General features: G+C 41.8%; 1 protein-coding gene across 1 annotated transcript; it reads right to left on the reverse strand.

Moving 5' to 3' along the window:
* Positions 1–3,466: 3,466 nt before the first annotated feature.
* Positions 3,467–4,444, reverse strand: MC3R (melanocortin 3 receptor). Its single transcript, XM_065645703.1, has one exon. It carries the CDS (start codon positions 4,442–4,444, stop codon positions 3,467–3,469), a length of 978 nt encoding a protein of 325 aa, XP_065501775.1.
* Between the last annotated feature and the right edge of the window lie 16,250 nt (positions 4,445–20,694).

Below are 20,694 nucleotides of genomic sequence, written 5' to 3' on the forward strand. Positions count from 1 at the left end.
TAATGGCCCTACTGATGACCTTGGTGGACTGCAGAGTTCTGTGCCTTGTGTTGTTGTTTATCTATTAGGACAAATGCTTTTGATTATAAAATATTTAGACACTCATTGATGGGAGAACTGCATTGCATGGTACTGAATTTTATATGGGAGAGGCAAATATGGCTGTGATTTGCAGAATGTGCTGTGTTGAGTTGACTTAGTGAGATAACTTGTGCTCCTGCAAATTCAAATATTTGTCTGAATATATGAGGATTTTCTAACAAGTCTTTGAGCAAACGGTAATCCCACAGTGCTCATGTACTGCCTGCTTTTTCTTGCGGAAAAACCGAGTCAATAAATCCATATAAACGGCATCTTTAGATGAAAAAGATATTATCTCAGTCTGACATTTCTTGTACTATCTAGGGGGAAACTGCATGTGTCTTGTTCAGCCCAGCACTCTTACCAAGGAAGAAGCATTTATTCTTGTGAACAGACCATACTTTGAGCTTAGTAGTTACAACTCGGGAAGTGTTCACGTTTCACTGCAATTACAAATGGGGGCAGATTCTCAGCAGATAGAAATGTTGCTCTGGTTATTAGCATAGTTAAGGAGTGCTGCCCTGTACTAGCATGTGTTGCTGTGATGTCTTTGTTCTGCTGTATGTATATATATATGTATACATCTATAGGGTGCACTGCTGGAAGATGATGCTTTTTTTTTTTGGTGTGTGGGGGAGGCTCTGCTGATGTTCCAGTCCTTTTGTGTCACTTAGATGGGTCCTGACCTGAGCCTGGGCCCTTTTCCTGAGCACTGGGGGTGGCTGAATGCCGGTTCTGGGCATCCAGTCTTGGCTAAGCATTAAGGTCTGGCCCACAGCAGCTGGTTGCAGCGAAGTTTCCTTCCACTGCAGTCCAGTTCTTCCCTTTGCTTCTGTTTCACCCCTGGAGCTGTTTGTATCCATTCACTCCCTCCGATTGTGGGGTTCAGTCCCTTCCCATCACAGACAGGTTTGCGACGGTTCCCATCCTGGCTCCATGCAGGAGACTGCACTGTGGATTTCCAAAGTATGAGTTAGAGAGCTGGGATTCTGAAACGGGGGCTGGACAAACCCACCACCCATGTCCATGGACAACCTGTGGGGAGGAGCTGCCCCTTCGCTGGCTGGTGCCAGAAAGTAGGAGAGATCTTTGAGGGATTTTATGGATTCTCTTTCCATCATGTTTGCACGTGGGTTGGAGAAGTCTGGCTTTTTTGCTCATGTCTGTGTAGCTCTGTGGACAGTAGGCAGACCTAGGAGGTTTTTTCCCATTGTTAGGCTCTATTTCTAGTGGTCTGAACCAGACCACCAGGACTGTGGTTTAACATGGCACGGCGCTCTGACAGAAGCAAACAAGATTCAAAGTGAAGTCTTCAGACTGTTTTATTCAACAGACATATTTTTTGCTTAAAGGCAAAGCACAGTATGAATCAGTCTCATCTAAAAAACACTCTTTAAAAGAGAAGTAAATAGGACATCAGGTAGAAGAAAAGCTAAATACACGATAACCTGAGGCAGAATATCATGGCAAACGGTGCTTCAGAGTATAAAGGTACATAACACTGACAACAAGCAGAGTTTTTTGCGACAAATAGGTACAGCCTTTCCACACCACAAAAGGCCAGTTGTGTGGTTTCCTATACTGATTTGTTTGTCTTAATGTGCACATCAGATGCTGCAGAAGTAAGGCCGAGCTAACTGTATGGATCCTCGTACTGCCAAAACGTAATTCGTGAGACACAGAGAAGGCTGAAAGCATTCAGTTTAACTGACTTGCCGGTTGTTGGGGATTTTCTCTGGTCTCTACCTGAAATGTGGCAGAAGTTTCATCTGTGTCTGTTCTGCTACATGCTCTACAGCGCCCAAAGGACCTTGGCGGGTTTTTAGCTTGGCTTTTTAAGTTAAGGTTTATGAGATTAGGTAAGTGGTGAAACAGTGAGAATATTGGGGAGGTGGGAGGATGGGATTATGGGAAGAAAAGAAAACAAAACTCATAAGGCAAATGAGATCTTTTAGATATTTGAAGGCATTAGACAGTATTTGGTCCCCCTCTGCCCTGAGAGTTTCAGGTTACTGCCCTTCCTAAAAGTGAGATACCAGAAAGGTGCTAAATAGACTTTAGAATGGCTTAGAGTTTTCTCAGTCTGGCACTGTCTGTGATACTGCCTGTACACCGTGTTACATACACATCACATCAGCCTTTGCTCAGTTACAATATGCTATTTGAAGGCCACTTACATGGTTTATTCCTATAAAAAGCAGAGACAAAGACTGAATTATTGTAGCTGAAGTTGCATGTTTACATGCCACGAACTTGCACACAGAGTTTGAAAATGATTGCAAACAGCATGTCGTTTTCTTGTTTCTAATGCAGGTGTGCCCACCCACTGAACTCAGTGTAAAGCTCTTTAAGTAAAAAGAGACCGACTTGTGACATAAAATTCTCGATGCATAGAAGTCATATCTGCCAAACACATCCTATTGCTTTCAGGTACCTAACTTAGCCAAATGGATATCTCTGAAGACTCCATGTAGCATTAACAAAAAGCTAAATTCAAGCTATTTTGCGTTTTAGCTGTTCCTTAGGTTCAGCTCAGTGTAGCCTTCAAAATTCTCTAGGGATGGATCTCATTGGTGACAATTTATCAAAAGGAGATTTCTGTGATTTATTTTGTTAACATACCAAATACTACATAAATCAGTGCATTTCAGTTTAAAGAAAAATAGTTTGAGGATACGATGCTCGTATATCATAATAAGGAATGCAAATGTCTTCAAATTAGTCAGCTCTATCGGGCAGCTGTTTAACTCGCACTATTACTGATACAGTCACTGTTCCTTTTCACTTGACTGATTTCTACTGAGAGAATATTTCAGTGCAAGAGGAATGTTTACCTTCACCCTTCAAAGATTTTACTTGGGTTGCTTTATAGCAAGCAGTGCAAATGTCAATCTATTCTTTTAATAAAAGGTGGAGGCATGGGAGTAAGTGTAGAGCAACGTTGGTGTTTGATTTGTTTTGCAAGTGATTATCTTTCCATAGGTATTACTAATTAAATCTTTTAGAAAACACTGACTTGTTGGCAGTGGCACAGAGATAAAGCAACAGGTACAAATGAATGGTAGAGACAATATTATTTCCATCTCTATAAGGTAGCATTCACTTTCAGGGTTCATTTTTCCTGTGAGTTTCTTAAGCTATTTTGTAAACCACTCTGGATTTCCTTCTGTGACAAGTATTTAAATAACTTCAGATTATTTAGTTGAACCTGTCTTCCATTTTGAAAAGTATAAATCAAGGGATCAAGGAGAAGGTTACTTTTTCATTCCTGTGCCCCTCTTTCAAGCTCTGCTTTTAAAGAGGAGTTCCTATGTATCCAGACACACGTGTATATTTGTACACCTGTCATATGTATCCTCTTTATTCTCAGTACAAAGGCAGATGTTTACAGCATGCACTGTCCCACATTTATGCCATAGCAGCAACACACTATTTCTTTGAAAGTCTTTCTCATCTCCAGGCTCCGGAAAGCATAAATGAGTGGATCAATTACGGAGTTGCACATTATCAAGACCAGATAGGTGTTGAAGTGTGAGGTGTAGCAGACACAGTACGGATTCATCGGGCAAGAAATGATGAGAATGAGGTGAAGGAAGAAAGGCGCCCAGCAAACAATGAAGACACCAAGTAATATAGTGATGGTGACAGCTCCCTTCATGCAGGTGCGCTGGTAGGGCACCCCGTCCACGGGGAGGGCTGCGATCCGCTTGACGTGCAGACGTGCAAACAAGAACATGTGGACGTAAAGGGAGGCCATGAGAAAGAGCATGGTAAAGAACATGGTGATGAGACAGACAATGACAGTTTTGCTTTCTGAGTAGGCAATGAATATGATGCCACAGATGATACAAGCAAGCCAAATGACCACAATCAGAGTTAAAGCTTTCTTCACAGTCATGATGCTGTGGTAACGGAGAGCATAGAAAATAGTTATGTACCTGTCAATGGCTATAACCAAGAGGTTGCAAATTGAGGCTACTAGAGAAATACAAATCATGGAGTCAAAAATGTTGTCCATATGCTGAATAAAGTGGTCATCAATGATCAAGTAGCCGTTGCTCAGGATTGCAATCATGACAGTCTCCAAGGCATTTGACATGCTCACCAGCATATCTGCCACAGCCAAGCTACAAAGGAAAAAGTACATGGGAGAATGTAGGTTTCCATTCTTCAGCACTGCAAGAATGACAAGGATGTTTTCCAGCAGGCTGATGATCCCTAAAGTCAAGAAGACCTCGGCTTTTATGAAGACCTGCTCACAGAATCCATTGCTGCTTCTGTTGCTCAGAACTGAGTCGTTGAAGTCTTCGGTGACATTGAGCAGCACAGGCTGAAATGAAAACGCAGAGTGTGTAGTATTCATTGTCAGCAGAGGACTCAAATTCACAAGTGATTACAGACCTGATAGAGCACAGGTTAAAAAAAAAATAAAAAAAGGGGGTGGGGGGGAAAGGAAAAGAAGTCCTTCCAAGTTGTTGCTGTGCACATGGGATGGAATCAAGCAGGACTTTTCTTTAGTCACTTTTACAAGTAGAAACAAATTCTGCGTTTACAGTGAGTTTTGTGTCAGTCATGGGCTGCTCTTCTCCTTTATAAGAAGGTGAGCTGCAAACCTTGCAGGTATCAAACAGGTTTCTCTGAAGGGAAAAATCAGCGGCGGTTTCTGGCTCTCCTGGAGATGAAAAGCAGGGAGTTGTCCCATCTGCTCTCGTCAGCCGGGGCCAGCGCAAGGTTTGCTGCCAGTATGTTGCAGGCTCGGTGAAGTCTCTCTTGCTATTTCAGTGGCAAGAAAGGAAAAGAGAACGGAGGGATTTATACATGCATGAAAGAACAAACAACTCCTACTTCATCCCCCGTGCGGAGCCGCGGCCACTGCAGAGCGAGCAGCGCGTTGACTGGCAGCCCCGCATCCCGCGCTGCTCCCCGGCACATCGAAGCTCTGCCGCCCTCTGCAGACAGCGGGTAGGATCGATTTGCCTTAAAATTCACCTGAAAAACGAGATTTGTCACCCAGCAAAACCTTACGACTGGTCTCGGCAGCCAGGTGGAGCGACCAGGGGCAGTACTTCAGAATCAAAACGATACAGCGTCACATGTACTATTATGTGGGGTTTCTGTTGCAGGTTCATTAGCTCAAAAAGTTACGAATCTTTTCCAGATTCATTTTGAGGCCACAGAATTATTATCACGCACCCCTAATTCAATACCAAGAGGCAACAAATATAAAATTCAAACTCCAGATGATACCTTTACAAGGAAAATATCCAATGCAGTAATTTTAATCTGAAAAAATAGCTGGAAACTTGCCTACTGCATTATTCAGTTAATGTTTTGAAGATCTTAATTGGTGTCTCAAAGTCTCCCCCAAAATTCACGGTGATGTATTTCAAAGGAGATTGTTTGTTTTAAGCTATGTCTCCCATACCTCTAATCCCATGGCAAGGAAAAGATATTCCTCTGTTCAAGTGTAGCAGTGATGGATTTATGCCAACAGCAGCTATCTTTATTTTCATGGAATTGTTTCGGTTGGAAGAGAGCCTCAGGATCACACGGTCCAACCATAACCGAACTCAACTCTAGCACTAAACCATGTCCCTAAACACCTCGTCTAAATGCCTTTTAAACCCTTCCAGGGATGGTGGCTCCACCACTTCCCTGGGCAGCCTGTTCCAATGCCTGGCAACCCTTTCCATGAAGAATTTTTTTTTTTCCTAAAATCCAATCTAAACCTCCCCTGGTGAAACTCTTGTGCAGTGAGCCCCCGTTGCTTCTCGCCGGCTTTCTTGAGCTGATGAAGTTCACTCAAGATGGTGATTTCAAGGCACCATGACTATCGCTGGCCTGGCAAATCTTGTCTTTCCAACTGAGGAGGAGCCCATCTTTACAAGGCTGGAGAGATGTCCCTCCCTGCTGGCTCTGTCCTTGGGTAGTGCCTTGTGAAGTGGCAGATGGAGGTTGTGTCCTCCCAGGGTGCAGACAGGACAGTCTGTCTCCCGTTCTTGGGGAGAGCTCATTCGTGGAAGAACAGCATCCTCCTGGCCTTGGCTCTGGATTCCCTGCTGGTGGAGCAGCACTTATGTTCTAGGCACTCGCATGTAAATCAGTTCATGGGAGTGCATTGCCATTTAATTTCCAGTCCTGTTTCCTCATCTGATTAGGTTCAGCAGTAGTATGGACTCCAGAATGCCCTGTCCCTCGTTGCCACACTATTTCAAAAGACCGCTACAGATTTCCACACCTTTCAGCTGAATCTGAGAATAACAAGTCATTAAATATGTTTCATTGTGAATTTCTGGATGTATCTGACAGCAGGAGTCAAGCTACCATTTGCACTGAGGTGCAATTTGAAGTAGAAATTGAATGTTATATACCAAAGTGGATTAATGGCACTATTAGCTTTGCCATTAAGTGCTAAAAATAGTGGACTAGAGCCTCGTGTATCTGATTGCAAGCTCAAACTGACTCTAAGGCCTTTGCAAAAACGGGGAGAAGCTTTGTTTGCACAAAAGACAGTGAGATGTTAGGCCTTGTTTTCAGAAGGTGTAAGGTGTTTTCTTTGCTCAGCATTGGAAAAGTTACGTGGTCTGAAATTTTGCAATGTGTTTTGTGACAGCATATTTTAATAAGTTGCTGCCCCTCAGCTGTCGGTTCCTGCTTCGCGTCCAGAGGCGCAGCCAGTGATGATGTCCATCGCAGTGCAAGTGGACAGGTTACTCTAACATCCACCACAGTGGTGCAGTGGATTTGTGTCCTGGCAATTGCTCCATTACATCTGAGGAATGGCAGCTTATTAAAATGTACTAAAATGACAGCAGACGTTCGGATCCTCAGCCTCCTAGAGAGTGAAGTCCGCTTGTCTTGGGTAGGGGAATGGAGCCATGGCAATTGTTGCAACCCAGGGCATGTAAAATGATATAATAATTGGTTTAGATCCTTCCTCAACCGAAAACTGGTGAAGATTGGAAAGTTAGGGATATGAGACATCTGTGTGTACTCCCTAAATTTTGCCTTGTGTATGGCTGTTTCCACCTCTTATACCCACGGCCTCAAGGCAAATCTTTAAACTGGTGCCTGGGATGGGCTCAGGGCTGTTGTTCAGAGGAGATCCGTGGTGGAAGTTGAGTGGGACCAGTCCAAGTTTTGAATCCTTGGGTTTTGCTGGGTCATGGTGAGCCAATAAGCTCATGGCACATCTGAATGTTTCATTGTGACTGTTAATGTGCAGAAAGTGACATCTCCTATTTTAAATCAGTGAGTAAAACACCCTTCTCACCTCTTGTCTGGGGCTCCGCGGTCCATGATTAGTGTTACATTACAAAGCCTTCTCCAGGTGTTGTGAGAGCACATTTATTTCACACCCAGGGAATGGTGTTGTCTTTCTGCTATGTTCTTGTTTATTCCCTGGACTTGAAAAAAAACTTGCTGTTGAAATTATGGACTCTTTTTTTTTTTTAATCTCCTGGTGCACCAAAGGAGAGAAATCCTTGGTTTATGTCCTTGTAGTTGCTATGCAACTGTCACCTATTCTCTGTGTAGTTCATGATACCGTGTTTAAGTCAGACAGCAGCTGGGCCCGTAGGTCAGAGGACAATAGGTGCACAGGAAGGGAAAGCATCTCTTGCAGCGTGAGGTTCAGTCCCCTTCTGTATCGGTTATCATTGATAAACTATGAGAAGGAGGTGATACAATTATTTTAAACTCCTGCTGCAAATCCCAGAACTGTATTGTTTCTTGTAGATTTAGAGGAATTCCTGTGTTTCACCAATTTGACATGACTTTGATTCAACTGGACTATCATATCTGTAATGATCAAATAGGTGGTAAGAAATCTCTGCGGTTCTAGCCTCCAGAATTATTCATCTCCCCTTCTGATTTTTTGTTAATATATTTTCACACACATAAAAGTTGATAGAGGCAAGGGGTGATTTTTATGCTTGTTTTACTATGAGGACTTAGCCTCCTATACCCTGATTCTGAACAGAGTGGTGCTTTTCAGCCTCCAGAGTGACTTGCTGGTGGTGTCGCTTAGCAGAGCAATAGAAATCTTGCAAAATGCACTGAGAGCTCAAATTTTGTATTGGATCTGTGTACAAATACTAGCACTTGTGTTGACTGCTACAGTTCAAACCAGTTCTTGAAGCAGGTGTGACCTAAGACAGTTTTTACTGAGGAAAACACCCTTCTGTGCTTCTATAAACAATAACTTAAAACCACATACAAATGAAGTTTTAGCAGCTTGAAGCCCAGATTGTAAAAATGAACATTAAATTTCATTATGAAAATCTCCGCCTAACTCTGGAGGTATTTGAGCTCAGCACCAGCGTTTTGACCCTGAAGGTTTCTGGACACCAAAGATTTCTGTGTCTCAGCCTGCGCACGGCTCAGGTTTGGCTGAGGAGCTCCTGTGCCTAAGCCTGAGCAGGGTGTGCGAGCAGCAGATTGGACACCCATGGGTAGTCTCTACCTGCGACCGGGTTTCTTTATATTTTATTTATATTTAGCAGTGGCCACCTCCTTCTGTTAGAAGGGGTTCAGAGGAAAATGCATCTTTGCTGTTCTGTTTTCTGGGCTACTGATTAGAGCTCCTGCCCACCATCTGCGAGACCTAATTTCCATTCCTTTACCTGAAAAGATGAGACGGTTTATCTTTAGGTTCATGTTTTCACATATCACCAGCATAAGCCTTGATTTGTCGGGGCTTTGCTCCGTACACCCAAGGCGGCATAGAGCTCTGTGAACTAACAAACCATTTCTTTAATGGTATCCTCTAATACCCACCTGCCATCATCTTATCTGCCAGTGTCAGGGCCTTCCTTCAGTATCTGAAGCTTCCAAGCTTGAAATTATCACCTAGCCCATTAATCTGTAGCGTTGATAATGAATATTATGTATGCTTCATTTCAAGCGGATGGATCCTTAGAAGGATCACGAGTAGCCTAAAATGTCAGGGCAACCTACCCCAAGTACACAAAGATGAAATGGGTAAAATGTGGAAATTAGATCTATCAGGATGTCTGTTTCGTTCAAGTCTTAATCTCATCATTTGACCCTAAAATAATTCCCTTTCCAAGAAAAAAAGCTGTAAATAAAGTGAAGACAGCATGATTAATGGAATATTGGTTGCAATAAAGTTGAAGGAAAATGTTTAGCTGTTTTAACTACCAGCAGAAATGAACCTTTTTCTTTGGTAAATACCTCAGTCATGTTTTACAAAGCAGTTAATATTGTAAGGCTGCTTTTTTTTTTCATATGTTATTACTCAGTTGTTTCTTCACTAGGTAATCTACTTGGTCTTCAGGGAAAGATAAAGTAGGTGTGAATAATGGAGTTTTCTAGAGAGAATTCCCTTGTGAGGTTGTTGAATGAAAAACCTTGTTTAACACTTGATATGAGATTCAAGCTAAAAATGGCTGATAAATGCATATAATTTTGCTTTATTTTCACTCTTTTCCAACAATAGTTTGTGCCAGATGAAATTAGAAATTTTAAAGGAATTTAGAGGGTATCAGACAGGTGCTCTGATGCAGCAGGTAATTGCTACTCTCCTGTGGTTCCAAGTAGCCAAAATAGTAAGTGAAATCCTCTTGAAGGCCTCTCCTCAATCTTATTCTTTATAGGAAAGGACTTAACAAATAAAATATTTTATCTTAGCAAAGTACACAGTTTTTGAATTCTGTACACGTTTCTGGAGTGCCCGTTACTTCACAGGCTTTGATTTGGAAATATCCGTAAACATGTGCTTGAATTCATCATCTGGGCACTCAGTGATGGCAACTCAGTGTTCTACTGATATACAGAGTAATTCTGTGCTGAAGAGCTGCCTTAGTAGAGTTTTAGTTTTTGATAATAGAATACTTGACAAATGCATTAAATTAAACTTCAGCTCTTAGTCACCAAATGACTCGTAGATCATTAACCTCTTGAGTATTGACTCGGTTGAAGAAAAAAACCTGTTTGGTATTTTTCATTGAAATTATGAAGATGTCATTAGCTATAATGAATAGTGGAAATGCGGTTTGAGCTGTTTTTCACTTGAAGGTTGTTAAACTCCAACAAAACTGGAGGCAGGAGCCTCACAAGGATCTGGCAAAGAGGACATACAATGACACCGCTATGAACACTCAGATGATCAAGCTCTGTCTACTACAATGCTGTGTTTTTCATGAATGCCTTAGTATCAGGTTTCTAAGAGCACTTTTAGTCCTGTCAGATGCACAAATTGCAGAGTCTCTTGCAATCTTAGGTATCAGATGCAATATTGGAAAGATTTCAATTGTATTCTGCTGAGTACTTGTAGTTCATACACTTCAGTCATGTCCATAGCTAATAATGTTATTTTATAGTCTGAGGCTCACTAAGATCTGTGGCAAGAATGAATCTGGCATCAGCTGAGGTTAGCAGAAGTTGCATGTGTATGTACCAGATTAATAGAGGAGATTTTCACATTAGAAGAGTAGATCCTCACCTGATACGACCAACTGAAACCCTGCTGAAGGACAGCACTAGCAGTTTGCATCACTTAGGATCGGACACACTGAATTTTCTTTCCACTCTGGCTGGAGCAAAAAGCACCAGTATTGCAGATGAAGAGGTGCCTGCCAGCCTTTGTGATTAGTTTGGAAAAGGAACGTGTAATTGTGATTGCGGTGAGGCGGCTTTCAGTTGAGCGTTTCTATAATTTCAGCCAGTTAACAGGTTAATTTAAACAGACCCAACTTTTGGACATTATATGCAGTTTTCCTTCTCATCCAAGGGTAAAAGGAAACAAAGCAGACCTGATTGCAAATCACTTAGCAGCACCTGCAGGTGCTTTGCCATATTCAAGGGATTTTAAGTGCTTTAGATTAGTAATGCTCAGTATCAGTTTTGTCCTCTCATTTACAGAGTGAAAGACAAGCAGACGTGATTGAGCCAGCTGCATTCTGCTATTCAGCTTCATCAGTGCCAAGAACCCCTGGAATATTTTCCTCATCTCCCTGGAAGCCCTTGTCTTCATAAATGTCATTGCCCTGTGGTGCTGAGTAGTGGGCGCATTTGGCCTTTTAAAGCCTAATAACCTAATGCTGCTGACTGACCTCGTTCCTGGCATTATAGATAATGTGAGACTTCGGAGACCAGCAAGCTTTAAAGATGATTTGATGGAGCTGTCAGATGCTGTGGTGGGTGGATTTTGGGAGAATTTTTTCTGCTGATGCTTAGGGTACCTCGATTTGTTGCTGTGCTTGGAGTCCAGTATTGTTTACTTGCAGACAAAATACACTTCCCTGAAACCAGTGGGAAAGGCCATGGGATGGGTGGTTTCCTTTCCAGCTCTGGAAGAGAGCTCCTGTAAGACAGCTTCTCTCACTAAGATTTTGATAAGAACTATTAGAACCTACTCTTTAATTTTAATTACCAGTTAGGTCTAATTTTTACCTTGTTAATTTGGTCCAAGGATTTCCTGTTCTACTCTTTTTGTGTTTGCAACCATAGGACAGTATTTTCCAAAAAATTCGGCTTCAGTGCTTAAATCTGCGTTGCTTTTTGCCAATAATTTCTAGAACAGAGTGAGGCAATCTTTACTTGTTTCTTATGATTTAGGGGTAACTGGGAATAGCAAAGGTCTGCGTCTGTTAAACCAACTGCACATGCGCAGTCAAACTGCTGCCCTTGAGATGTTGCCCTTTGGCAGTAAAATGGGACTTAAATGCTCTTCGGCGTTGAGGAGATTAACTTTTCTGGGTTCTGGAATTTGTGATATGGGCCAGGTTTGGGTTTTTTGAGTAACGTCAAACTACAGAATGTGAATATGGAATGTTTTCTGTTAGAAACAGAACCTTCTTGATTTGGAAAGCCGATATTGTTCGTGAAACCTTGTACCCATTTATAATGGAAAACAGAAGTGACAACTAGCTAGTTTCATAGTATTTCTTGTTACTTTTTGTGTGTGTTTTTCAGTTCAAGTGCACAAGGTTATTTACGCATCTTTCTTTGTATTTAATAATAATTCATGGTTAAGTGTTTCTGAATAGCACATTTTCCCATTTAACACAGGAAAACAAGCTGATGTTTATGTTTTTGTTTGTACTGAGTATTGTCTTGGCAAGAAAAGGTGTTGTCATGTAAAGGTTACATGGATTGCTCATCTTACACAACTTCTAATGGCAGGGATAATTACATTTCAGCTGAATTCACCAGAACCACTTTTGTTGACTGCTTAGAAACTTCTCAAAATGTTTTGTAACCTTGATCTTCTAGGCCGGCGCCTCAGAGGGTGCAGGTGCAGGAACCCTAAACCAACAAAGCCTGAGCTCAGGAGCTTCCCCTTCATAGTTATCTGAAAGGATATTGTGCCCAACAAACTTTTGTAGAGGGACAGAGTGAACCTTCAAAACCCTCCTGCTTCGCCAAGTCTAGTCACTTTGAGTCTGTGCTCCATTATTCCCTTTGTCTTCTGGACTGGTTGTTGTTAATTAGTTTATATATATATATATACACACACATATTAAAATGTGTCTAAATACAATATATTAACAATATATAGGGATAATATTACTAAGAATTTTCTATATGTGAGCCAACGCTGCCTTTCCTCCTCCAGGCAATGCCAGCTGGAGAGGCTTGTGTGGACTGTCTGGAGTGACCGTGTGCTCAGGGTGTCCAGAGATCTGTCTCTGCTATAAATACACCCCCTGCCTGGTGGGTGGTTGTTCCTGCACTGGCTAATTACATGTCAGGTCAGGAAGCGGAATAAAATACTGCTTTTACTGTTTCGCTGTGGAGATATGAGATTTAATACCAGCTCAACCACAATTTTTTTCCCTAGGTGTAGTTCTCCTTTCCGCCTCGCTGAGAAAAGCAGAGAAGTGAGCTCATTCAATCTGACCCTGAGCTTCATGTTTTCTCCTCTGTAGCCGGGCAGGTATTTTTCTTAATCTTTTTTTTTTCATTTTCCATATTAAGTGAGAAGCAATGACTGAATACGGCCAAGCTCTGCAGACTTCCCCTTCCTCTTTCCTTTGCCCAGGAAATAGCCTGATGATGAATAACTCAGTGACATCGAGGTTGGAATTTCAAAAAGCTCTTAGTAATAACCTGCCACTGGCAAACACTGGTAGCTAAGGTTTCTAAATAACAGCTACAGCTAAAACTACAGAAGAGAGTGCAGCTGAATGCTCCCTACATTGTAAAATAGAGGATAATGATGAATACTCCCTGGGGGAAAATTGGCAGGGCAGGGGTTGGATTTAGCCTGTTTCAGTTTTCTGTTGCTGCTGCCGCCCAGGACCCTGCCTGCAGCCTGTCTTCTTGGGATGCTCTTTCAGAGACTGTGCCGAAAGAGCCTGCCCAAAGGCGAGTTTTATTTCGGTGAGATTCCACGTTTGAACACCAATTTTGTCCATCGCTTTTTAAGCCAGCATCTAGGAATCTGGCTAAGTGGAGTGACACGTAATAGCCCCCTCATCAGAAAAGCTGGGCTTGCAAATGTACTTGTTAGAATTTGTGCCTTGCTTGAGGTTAAAATTGCACCACTTTGTGTGTAAAGAAGGGTGAGGATTTTGGTCATTATGGTTGCAACACTCCTGCCTAAAGCCTGCCATGGGTTTAACTGTGTGTAGAGCACAGATGGACAGCTGCATGTGTAGCTTCAGCCAACAGTATAACTTATGCTGGACATAGCAGCTGTGTGTGGAAGCCATTTGCTTTATTTTGCTTTATTTTTATCCAGTCGTTTGCTGACCAAGACCGAAAACAGGGCAGGCAACTGCATTAAAGCTGTCCTGGTACATGGTGCAGTGGCCAGAATGAAATGGGAGGGAGGCAGCTGCAATCTCCTGTCGTGTTTCTGTGTTTTTTGTTTTTTTTTAAATATCTGCCTTTGTCAAAAACAAAATATCTTTTTAAATTGATGAAAGGCCCGAAGTTTCAAAAGGAGGCTGCAGGAGAAGAGGCATCCTTTTGTCAGAGCTCTTTCCAGGATGAAAAGGCCATCCTGGAGTACAGAGCACCCTGACTCCTTTATCCCCTTTGCGCCCCATTAAAGTCGGGGGTGCAGCTGTGTTTCACAGCTTTCAAAGACTGATCCCATTGTTGCCCTCAGAAGCTTTCAAGAGCCAGGTTTGCTTTAGTTCTCTCTTTGATTCCACAGCCAGTTTGATGCTTTTTCAAACCCTTCAGCTTTTACCCCTTGCCCCTGCTGTTCCTCAGCCATTCCCATGAGCTGGTGGACACCCTGGACACACTCACTCAAGAGTCCATCGTATCCTGACTCATCTCATTTAAAGCTGTATATATGGTTCTTCAATTTTAAGCTGCTTTGATGTTCCACTTTCTTGGTCGCCTGAAATTAAGGTAGTGTCTGATGCCATCTTGTGTCACAGAGGAGTAAATATATAGAGCTGTGATTTCTTAACTTGGAATAATGTGGGTTTTTTAACCTGCTTAGCTTTAGCATCGCTCTGTGCAGCATAAGTATCAACAAGGCGAGATCACCGGTGGCGTTCAGAGGTCTAGAATTTTGCATGAAATATGTTGTAGGCAGTTGAAAAAATGAGTTAAAATGTGAATTGAGCATCCAGCTGGGATGTCAGGTCCCTGCAGAACCTGCAGAAGGAGCCGGGCCGCGCAGGGATGCGCGGGGAGTGCTGCTCTGACGGCGCCTCTATTAGTGGTGGTTGCACACAGTGGGAAGCCCAAAGGAAATTGTTCAAGTAGATGAAGAACCGTTATTTTTAGAAACATGTAGGCTGTTTCTTTTCTTTTCCGGATGGTGACAATGAACCACTATAAAAGGCAGAAGACTGCTGGAAACATTCTGTTGTTCAAATTCAGCAACTAAGTAGTTTGTGCATTACCGATTCGCAAAGGAACAACTAAAAGATCTGTTGCTAATTACTGATTTGCTTTATTTATGTATCAAGCTGCCACTATGCTTTGTAGAATGTATTGCACAAAAAAGTGAAGAATAAGAGTATTTGTTTTTATAAAAGAAGACAAAAAATGACACCTCCATCAATTAGGCACCGTGCACCTACCTCTTCATTTTAATGAATAGATGTATTATCTCTATCTCCTCATTCCTTTTTTTTTTTTTTAAAATTTTCTGGATTGTTCCACTATTCATTCAAAATGTGCACATAGAATTAATTAAAAAATTAAGCCAAATTACCTGAAAAAATCTAACCCCCACATTTCACGGGAAAATAAGGCTTTTACAGTATTTCTGGTGACACAGAAGGAAAATGTTGAAGTTTGCTGGGTGGGCCGGCGCTGCACTGTGCCGGCGCCTCCGAGCGGGGTGCCGGGCCCTGGGAACCCGAGTGTCCTGTTGGGTTTGACATCCAGCCGTGCTGGCACTCCTGTCCCAGCCACCTTCTCCCTCCCAGCTCTCTCCTTTCTCCCTTGGGCTTTATTTCAAAATCACAGCTATGAGCTAAACAATAAAAATAAGATTAAATTGATCTGGAGCGTGCCTTCTCTTGACCCTGCCAGGAAAGGCTGGACTGGGTTTTGGATATAAGAGCCTGATTTCAGCAGGAATAGTTGAACATAAACTGTTCATTTTTCATATTGAAATATATTAGTTCTTTTTACAGTTTAAGAAGAAATTTACAGACACATTAAAGAAGCTAAGAAACATGAAGCTGTGTGCCTTGGGAGGGATTTCTGGGTAAGAATACTGGAAAAACTGGCAGAATTTGTGCAGAAATCATGTATCAAGCATCACTAGATGTCACTCTCGACCTGAATTTAGTTTCACAGACTGACTCACTTGTCAGAAGTTTTAATTTTAAACCATTCATCTTCTATTCACACTCCCCTCTTTTTTTTTTTTCTTTTCCTTGCATTTAATGCACAGGGGATCTTCCAGTTTGGTGTAACATAGTCTATTGTGCATAAATATTTTTCTTCCTTAAAACCAGGATCAAAATTAGGTCAAATAGAAATACCTAAAGTTTGCAATACCATCAGTTTCTGTGCTAGATATTCACTGGGGAAATAGAAAAGGCAAAACCCCCTGAAACAGGGTTTCCTTCTAACACGTTCGGTTGGCTTTCCAGTTCTGTTCAGAACTGTAGGCGCAGTCGTGCCATCCATCATGTGAAATGAAGGGGAGGATGTCCATGTCAGCCTCAAAGATGTCCTTTGCTTCAAAATATTGGTCTTTTGCTTATGTTAAAAAGTAGAGGTGACATTTAGGTGATTTGTGTGATTTAATTTAATAATGTTCTCTTTTGAATTGCAAAGGGTTTCTATTTTGATACTTCTTGACTTTTTCATTGAGCCAAATTTCTTAAACGAATTCAAAGAACATTGAGGAAAATGGCAATTTCAGCTTATTTCATTCACCTGCACCACCTGTGGAGGCAGAATGACTTGGGGGGAAAAAAATCCCCTCCCTGCACTTCCTCTATTTCTTGTAACTTCTCGTTTGCCTTTCAGGAAATACCTTTATTTCCTTGTATCCGGTCCAATGTTCTCTTACACAACTGACCACTGCTGCTGTTTGTATCCCTGTTTGTGTCACTGCTCTGGCTGCCAGGGCAGCCCCAGAGCTCCTGCTGCAGACCGGGACATTGAAAATGAAGTGAGGAAGAATGAGTTGTTCATAAATGCAAGGCGTTAAGAAGCCCTTCTTTACTTTCTTTTTTGAGCTGTGAAGGTGTGTGATATCTGCAGAACCTTACACCTTGAAATATTTCCATTGGCCTTCTGCTGTTCTCAGCAATCATTTAGGGGAGAGGGAAAGAAGAGGCTCTGTTCATCCTGAAAATCTAAATCCCTGCAATATAGCCCCAAATGTTCTCTGTGTCTTTAAAAATAAAGGTGTGTGTAAGGCAATTAGCACTTTCAGGTGTGATAAGGACCTGGATAACCACTCCCCCCTTATCCCCTGTCCCATCAGTGGTTCCCAGCTCTGCTTGTTGGCATCACTGGCTTCAAGGGAGGCACAGAGGGTCTGGCTGAGGGTCTGGAGCGCCCCGGCAGGGCAGCTCGTGTAGGAAATGGAAGGTGTCAGCCTCCCAGGGCTGCCAAGCTGGCAGCTTTAAAACAGCTACTAAAATAAAATGATTGAAAGCCCCCAAACCATGAAATTTCTGTGGCAGGAGGAGTGAGCAAGTGCATGGGAGGAAGGAAGGATGGACAGACGGCTGAACGCCAGCGCTCAGCCGTAACGATTTAATGTAAAGCGCAAGCCCGGCATCCTACAGGTTGGTTATTTTTCTGCTGGTCTCCTCTGTGCCCAGGAGTGTCTCTCAACCTGCCCTCTCTCCTCTCACTGTGGAGACCCAGGCTGTGCTGAAGGCACCATTTTGCTCTTTCATGTTTGCAATTCAAGGCACCGTGTCTCTGGTGGGCGCTGAGCAGCACATGTGAGCCCTTTATCGTGCCAGCCCTTAATGTCAGGATGTTTTTTATCCAGTATCTCTGTTAGTTCCTTGATGTACCCATTAACCTAGTCTAAGAAATGACACTTACAATTGCAGTATGTTCCCTTTGGAGTAGATACTCTACCCTTTCTGGTCCTTTCAACCTTTTCTTCTTTTCTTCCTCTTTTTCCATTAGAAAAATGAACTGTTCTCTCTTCAGTTACTCATATTTTTTTTTTTCCCCCAATTCTTTCTTTTCTTGGTCTACTTTCAGCATGTCTACCCACATCACTTTCTGCTGATGAACACCCTTGGTATGCTTGCTGTCGTGTTAGGTCAAAACCCCACATTACAAGACGGAGTCATTAGGAGCTCTGGCTTCCTCTCTTTTCCAGCACCGTTCCAGAGAAAAAAGAGCCCATTTATAAAACAGGTTTGGGCAGTAATTTTGAAGTGAAACAAGTTTCCAGTAAAAGGCTTTGTTTTTCAACTCTCTGAGGGCATTCCATCTCTGCTGAAATGTTCATGCTCGAGAGGCAAAAATGTTTCTATGAAGTTAATACTTTTACGTATTTATTTTTTTAAAAAGTATAATTTCATTCAAACTCTAATTTTTTCACCTAAAGTGACTTATTTCATGATGTCCTTGGGTATGAAAATGTTTAAGAATTTTTTTTTTTAATGCAATGAAAAAGGGACACACAAACACGTTTTGGACTTTCGCCTATTAAACAAATATTTCAGGTTGATTAAAAACATACCGTCATAGTTTTGTTTTGTGTTCGTTTTTTTTTTTTTAACCTTCCACAAAAAGAACAAGATAATGAGTTCACACAGGGTTATCCACAATATGCTATTGGAAAACTCCTGGGGGATTTAGCATTTTAAAAAGCAGGTAGGGAAATTTCTGATTCCTGGCATGTGAAGTTACTCCCAGGGCTGTGAGGGTCCTGGTGAACAAGGATTATGTTACTCTGAAGTAAAATACACATTGCTGGTACAGCACATTCACCTTGTGCATCAGTCAGGCAATGCACAAAATGTTCTTCCACGTTGGTTCAAAACCCTTTTCCCCATTCCTTTAGTCTTCACTCGAGAGTATATTTAAATGCCAACTTTTCCCATGTGCTCATGTGTTTGCCGCAGCACAGGATTCTGGCATATGTTTGAATCGATTAACTGAAAAGAAAAAAAGAAAATTACGCCAGAGGCTTTATTAAGGGAAGGTGTAATTAATGACTTCAGATTAATTGAAAATGTTTGCTCTAAAAGTAGCAATTGAGCTCCATTCTGATTAACCGCTTTCTCACAGGCTTTGTAACCTTGCAGAACGTGCTGTTCAGCAGGCACTGAAGGGGAAAAAATGCCTAATATCTCTGCAGAGCCTTTATAAAGAAACCTGTCATCTTCCCATTCTAAAATGTTCTGTGGTGCTATAATCAAATTATAAAAAGAAGTTGCTTGGGATTCTTTAATTTAAAAAGAAAATCATAGTTCCTCAAGGGCTGAGGACTCTGAAGGGGAAAATAGGTCCATACTAGAAATTTGATTCTGAGTGAATTAGTTGCTATTTTATTTTAACCAAATCACTTAATATGGCTGCCAAAGAAAACATGGTTTTCATGATTTTCTTTTTTTTCTTTTTCCACTTCAGTGAAGAAATTTCCATCTTGTCATGCTGGATATAGAACAGTCAGAATTGAGAGCACTGAAAGACAATCTTTTATTAAATATTTCTTTGTATTATTTGCCTTTGTTAAGCTAACGCTCTTTCAAAGAATAGGACTCTTTAATCAGTTAAAATGATTTAAAAACTGTTTATAGTAGCATATATTAACCTTTTTCATTTCTATTGCCTTACGTAATCTTGGGAGAATTCATTCCTAGCCCTTTCCCTCCCACGCATTTGCTATTATGGTCTCTCTTGGGTCCATCTACGACGTTTAGCAAGCGTGAGCTTAAAGGCTCTTGGCTGTGTAGCTGGTGGATCCCGCGCGGCTGCCAGAACCTGCTCGTAGGCACCGGTTTCGGGTCTGTTCGTGGCGTGTTGCGGACCTGCCTCCAAGGTGAGCGGGTTGGACGCCTCCTGTACCACGCTGCTCCCCGCAGCTTCTCTCTGGCGTCCGGCCTGAATTCGGGCTGCCCGCCCTCGCCTCTTACTTTTGCAGTGCTGTGTTTTTGCTGAGCTCTGGCAGAGAAATCAGCCGAGCTCCTCAGCGAAAGCTCCATAACTACAACAGCTCGAAGAGCAGGTGGGATTCATGCACGTGGATACGTGGGGCTGGGGCTGTGTCCTTGTGCCCAGAGCGATCCATCGATACCTTTTCTGCACTGAACTTCTCAACTTCCTCTCCATACATTGCTTCTCTTTTAAAAAAAAAAAAAAAAAAAAAAAAAAATTGCTTCTAGTCTAGTAGAGGAAGGAGACCTGTCATCAAAACAAAATGTTTCAATTCCTGTCACTTTTAAAAAAAAATTGCTTTCCATGCGATGCTCAATATCTTTTGATCTTCCATTTTGCCTCTATTTGGAGGAGAAGAAATTTCAAAGTGCAAAGAGTCTACTTTCCAGTCACTTCGGTTCAAAACTTTTGATCTCCAAACTAATTTTGATGTGTTTTTGTGTCATAAGAGAAGTCTCCATATAAAGGTAGAGAAACTGAGGTGTATTTGTAGCTGCTGAACAACTTTTGTCAGTCAGGGTTAGATTTCAGGAATGCCTTTACTGTTAATTCCTCCTTCTAATCACTAGTCTCTCCCCTCCAATACAGGACTGAGTTTAAAAGGCCATTTATCTTTACAGGAATCTTGCATATTAACCTGCAGGTGCTTTTGTTCTTTCATCCAATATGCACCTATTCGTGCTGGAGTTTGAAGACGTATGTTAATGATGGCTGCTGTGCATAAAAATATTGCTGAGAAAATTGTGCATTGTGGTTGCAATTCCTCAGGGAAACTTTGTTACCTTTAGTACGAAATTTGTTTTGGTAACTAACCTGTTGGGTGTTCAGATAGGTCCAATGTACAGTAATAAATGATAATTTCAACATTCATGGCTCAGTGATTGCAGGAAGTCACTAGAACATAAATATCAGCTCAGGAAAAGCAAGCAAGCAGCTTCTACATTTTTTTGTCCTTTCACAGAGCTGCCATAAGGAAGCAAAGCATCATTATTGTTTCTTTCAGTTCTCAGCATAAAAGGAAGTAACACTTAATAAAAGCCATTGGCTGCAAGATTTCATAACAGAGAGAGAAGCAGAGAG

Source organism: Caloenas nicobarica, chromosome 15 (assembly GCF_036013445.1).
Source record: "Caloenas nicobarica isolate bCalNic1 chromosome 15, bCalNic1.hap1, whole genome shotgun sequence".
Lineage (NCBI taxonomy): Eukaryota > Metazoa > Chordata > Aves > Columbiformes > Columbidae > Caloenas > Caloenas nicobarica.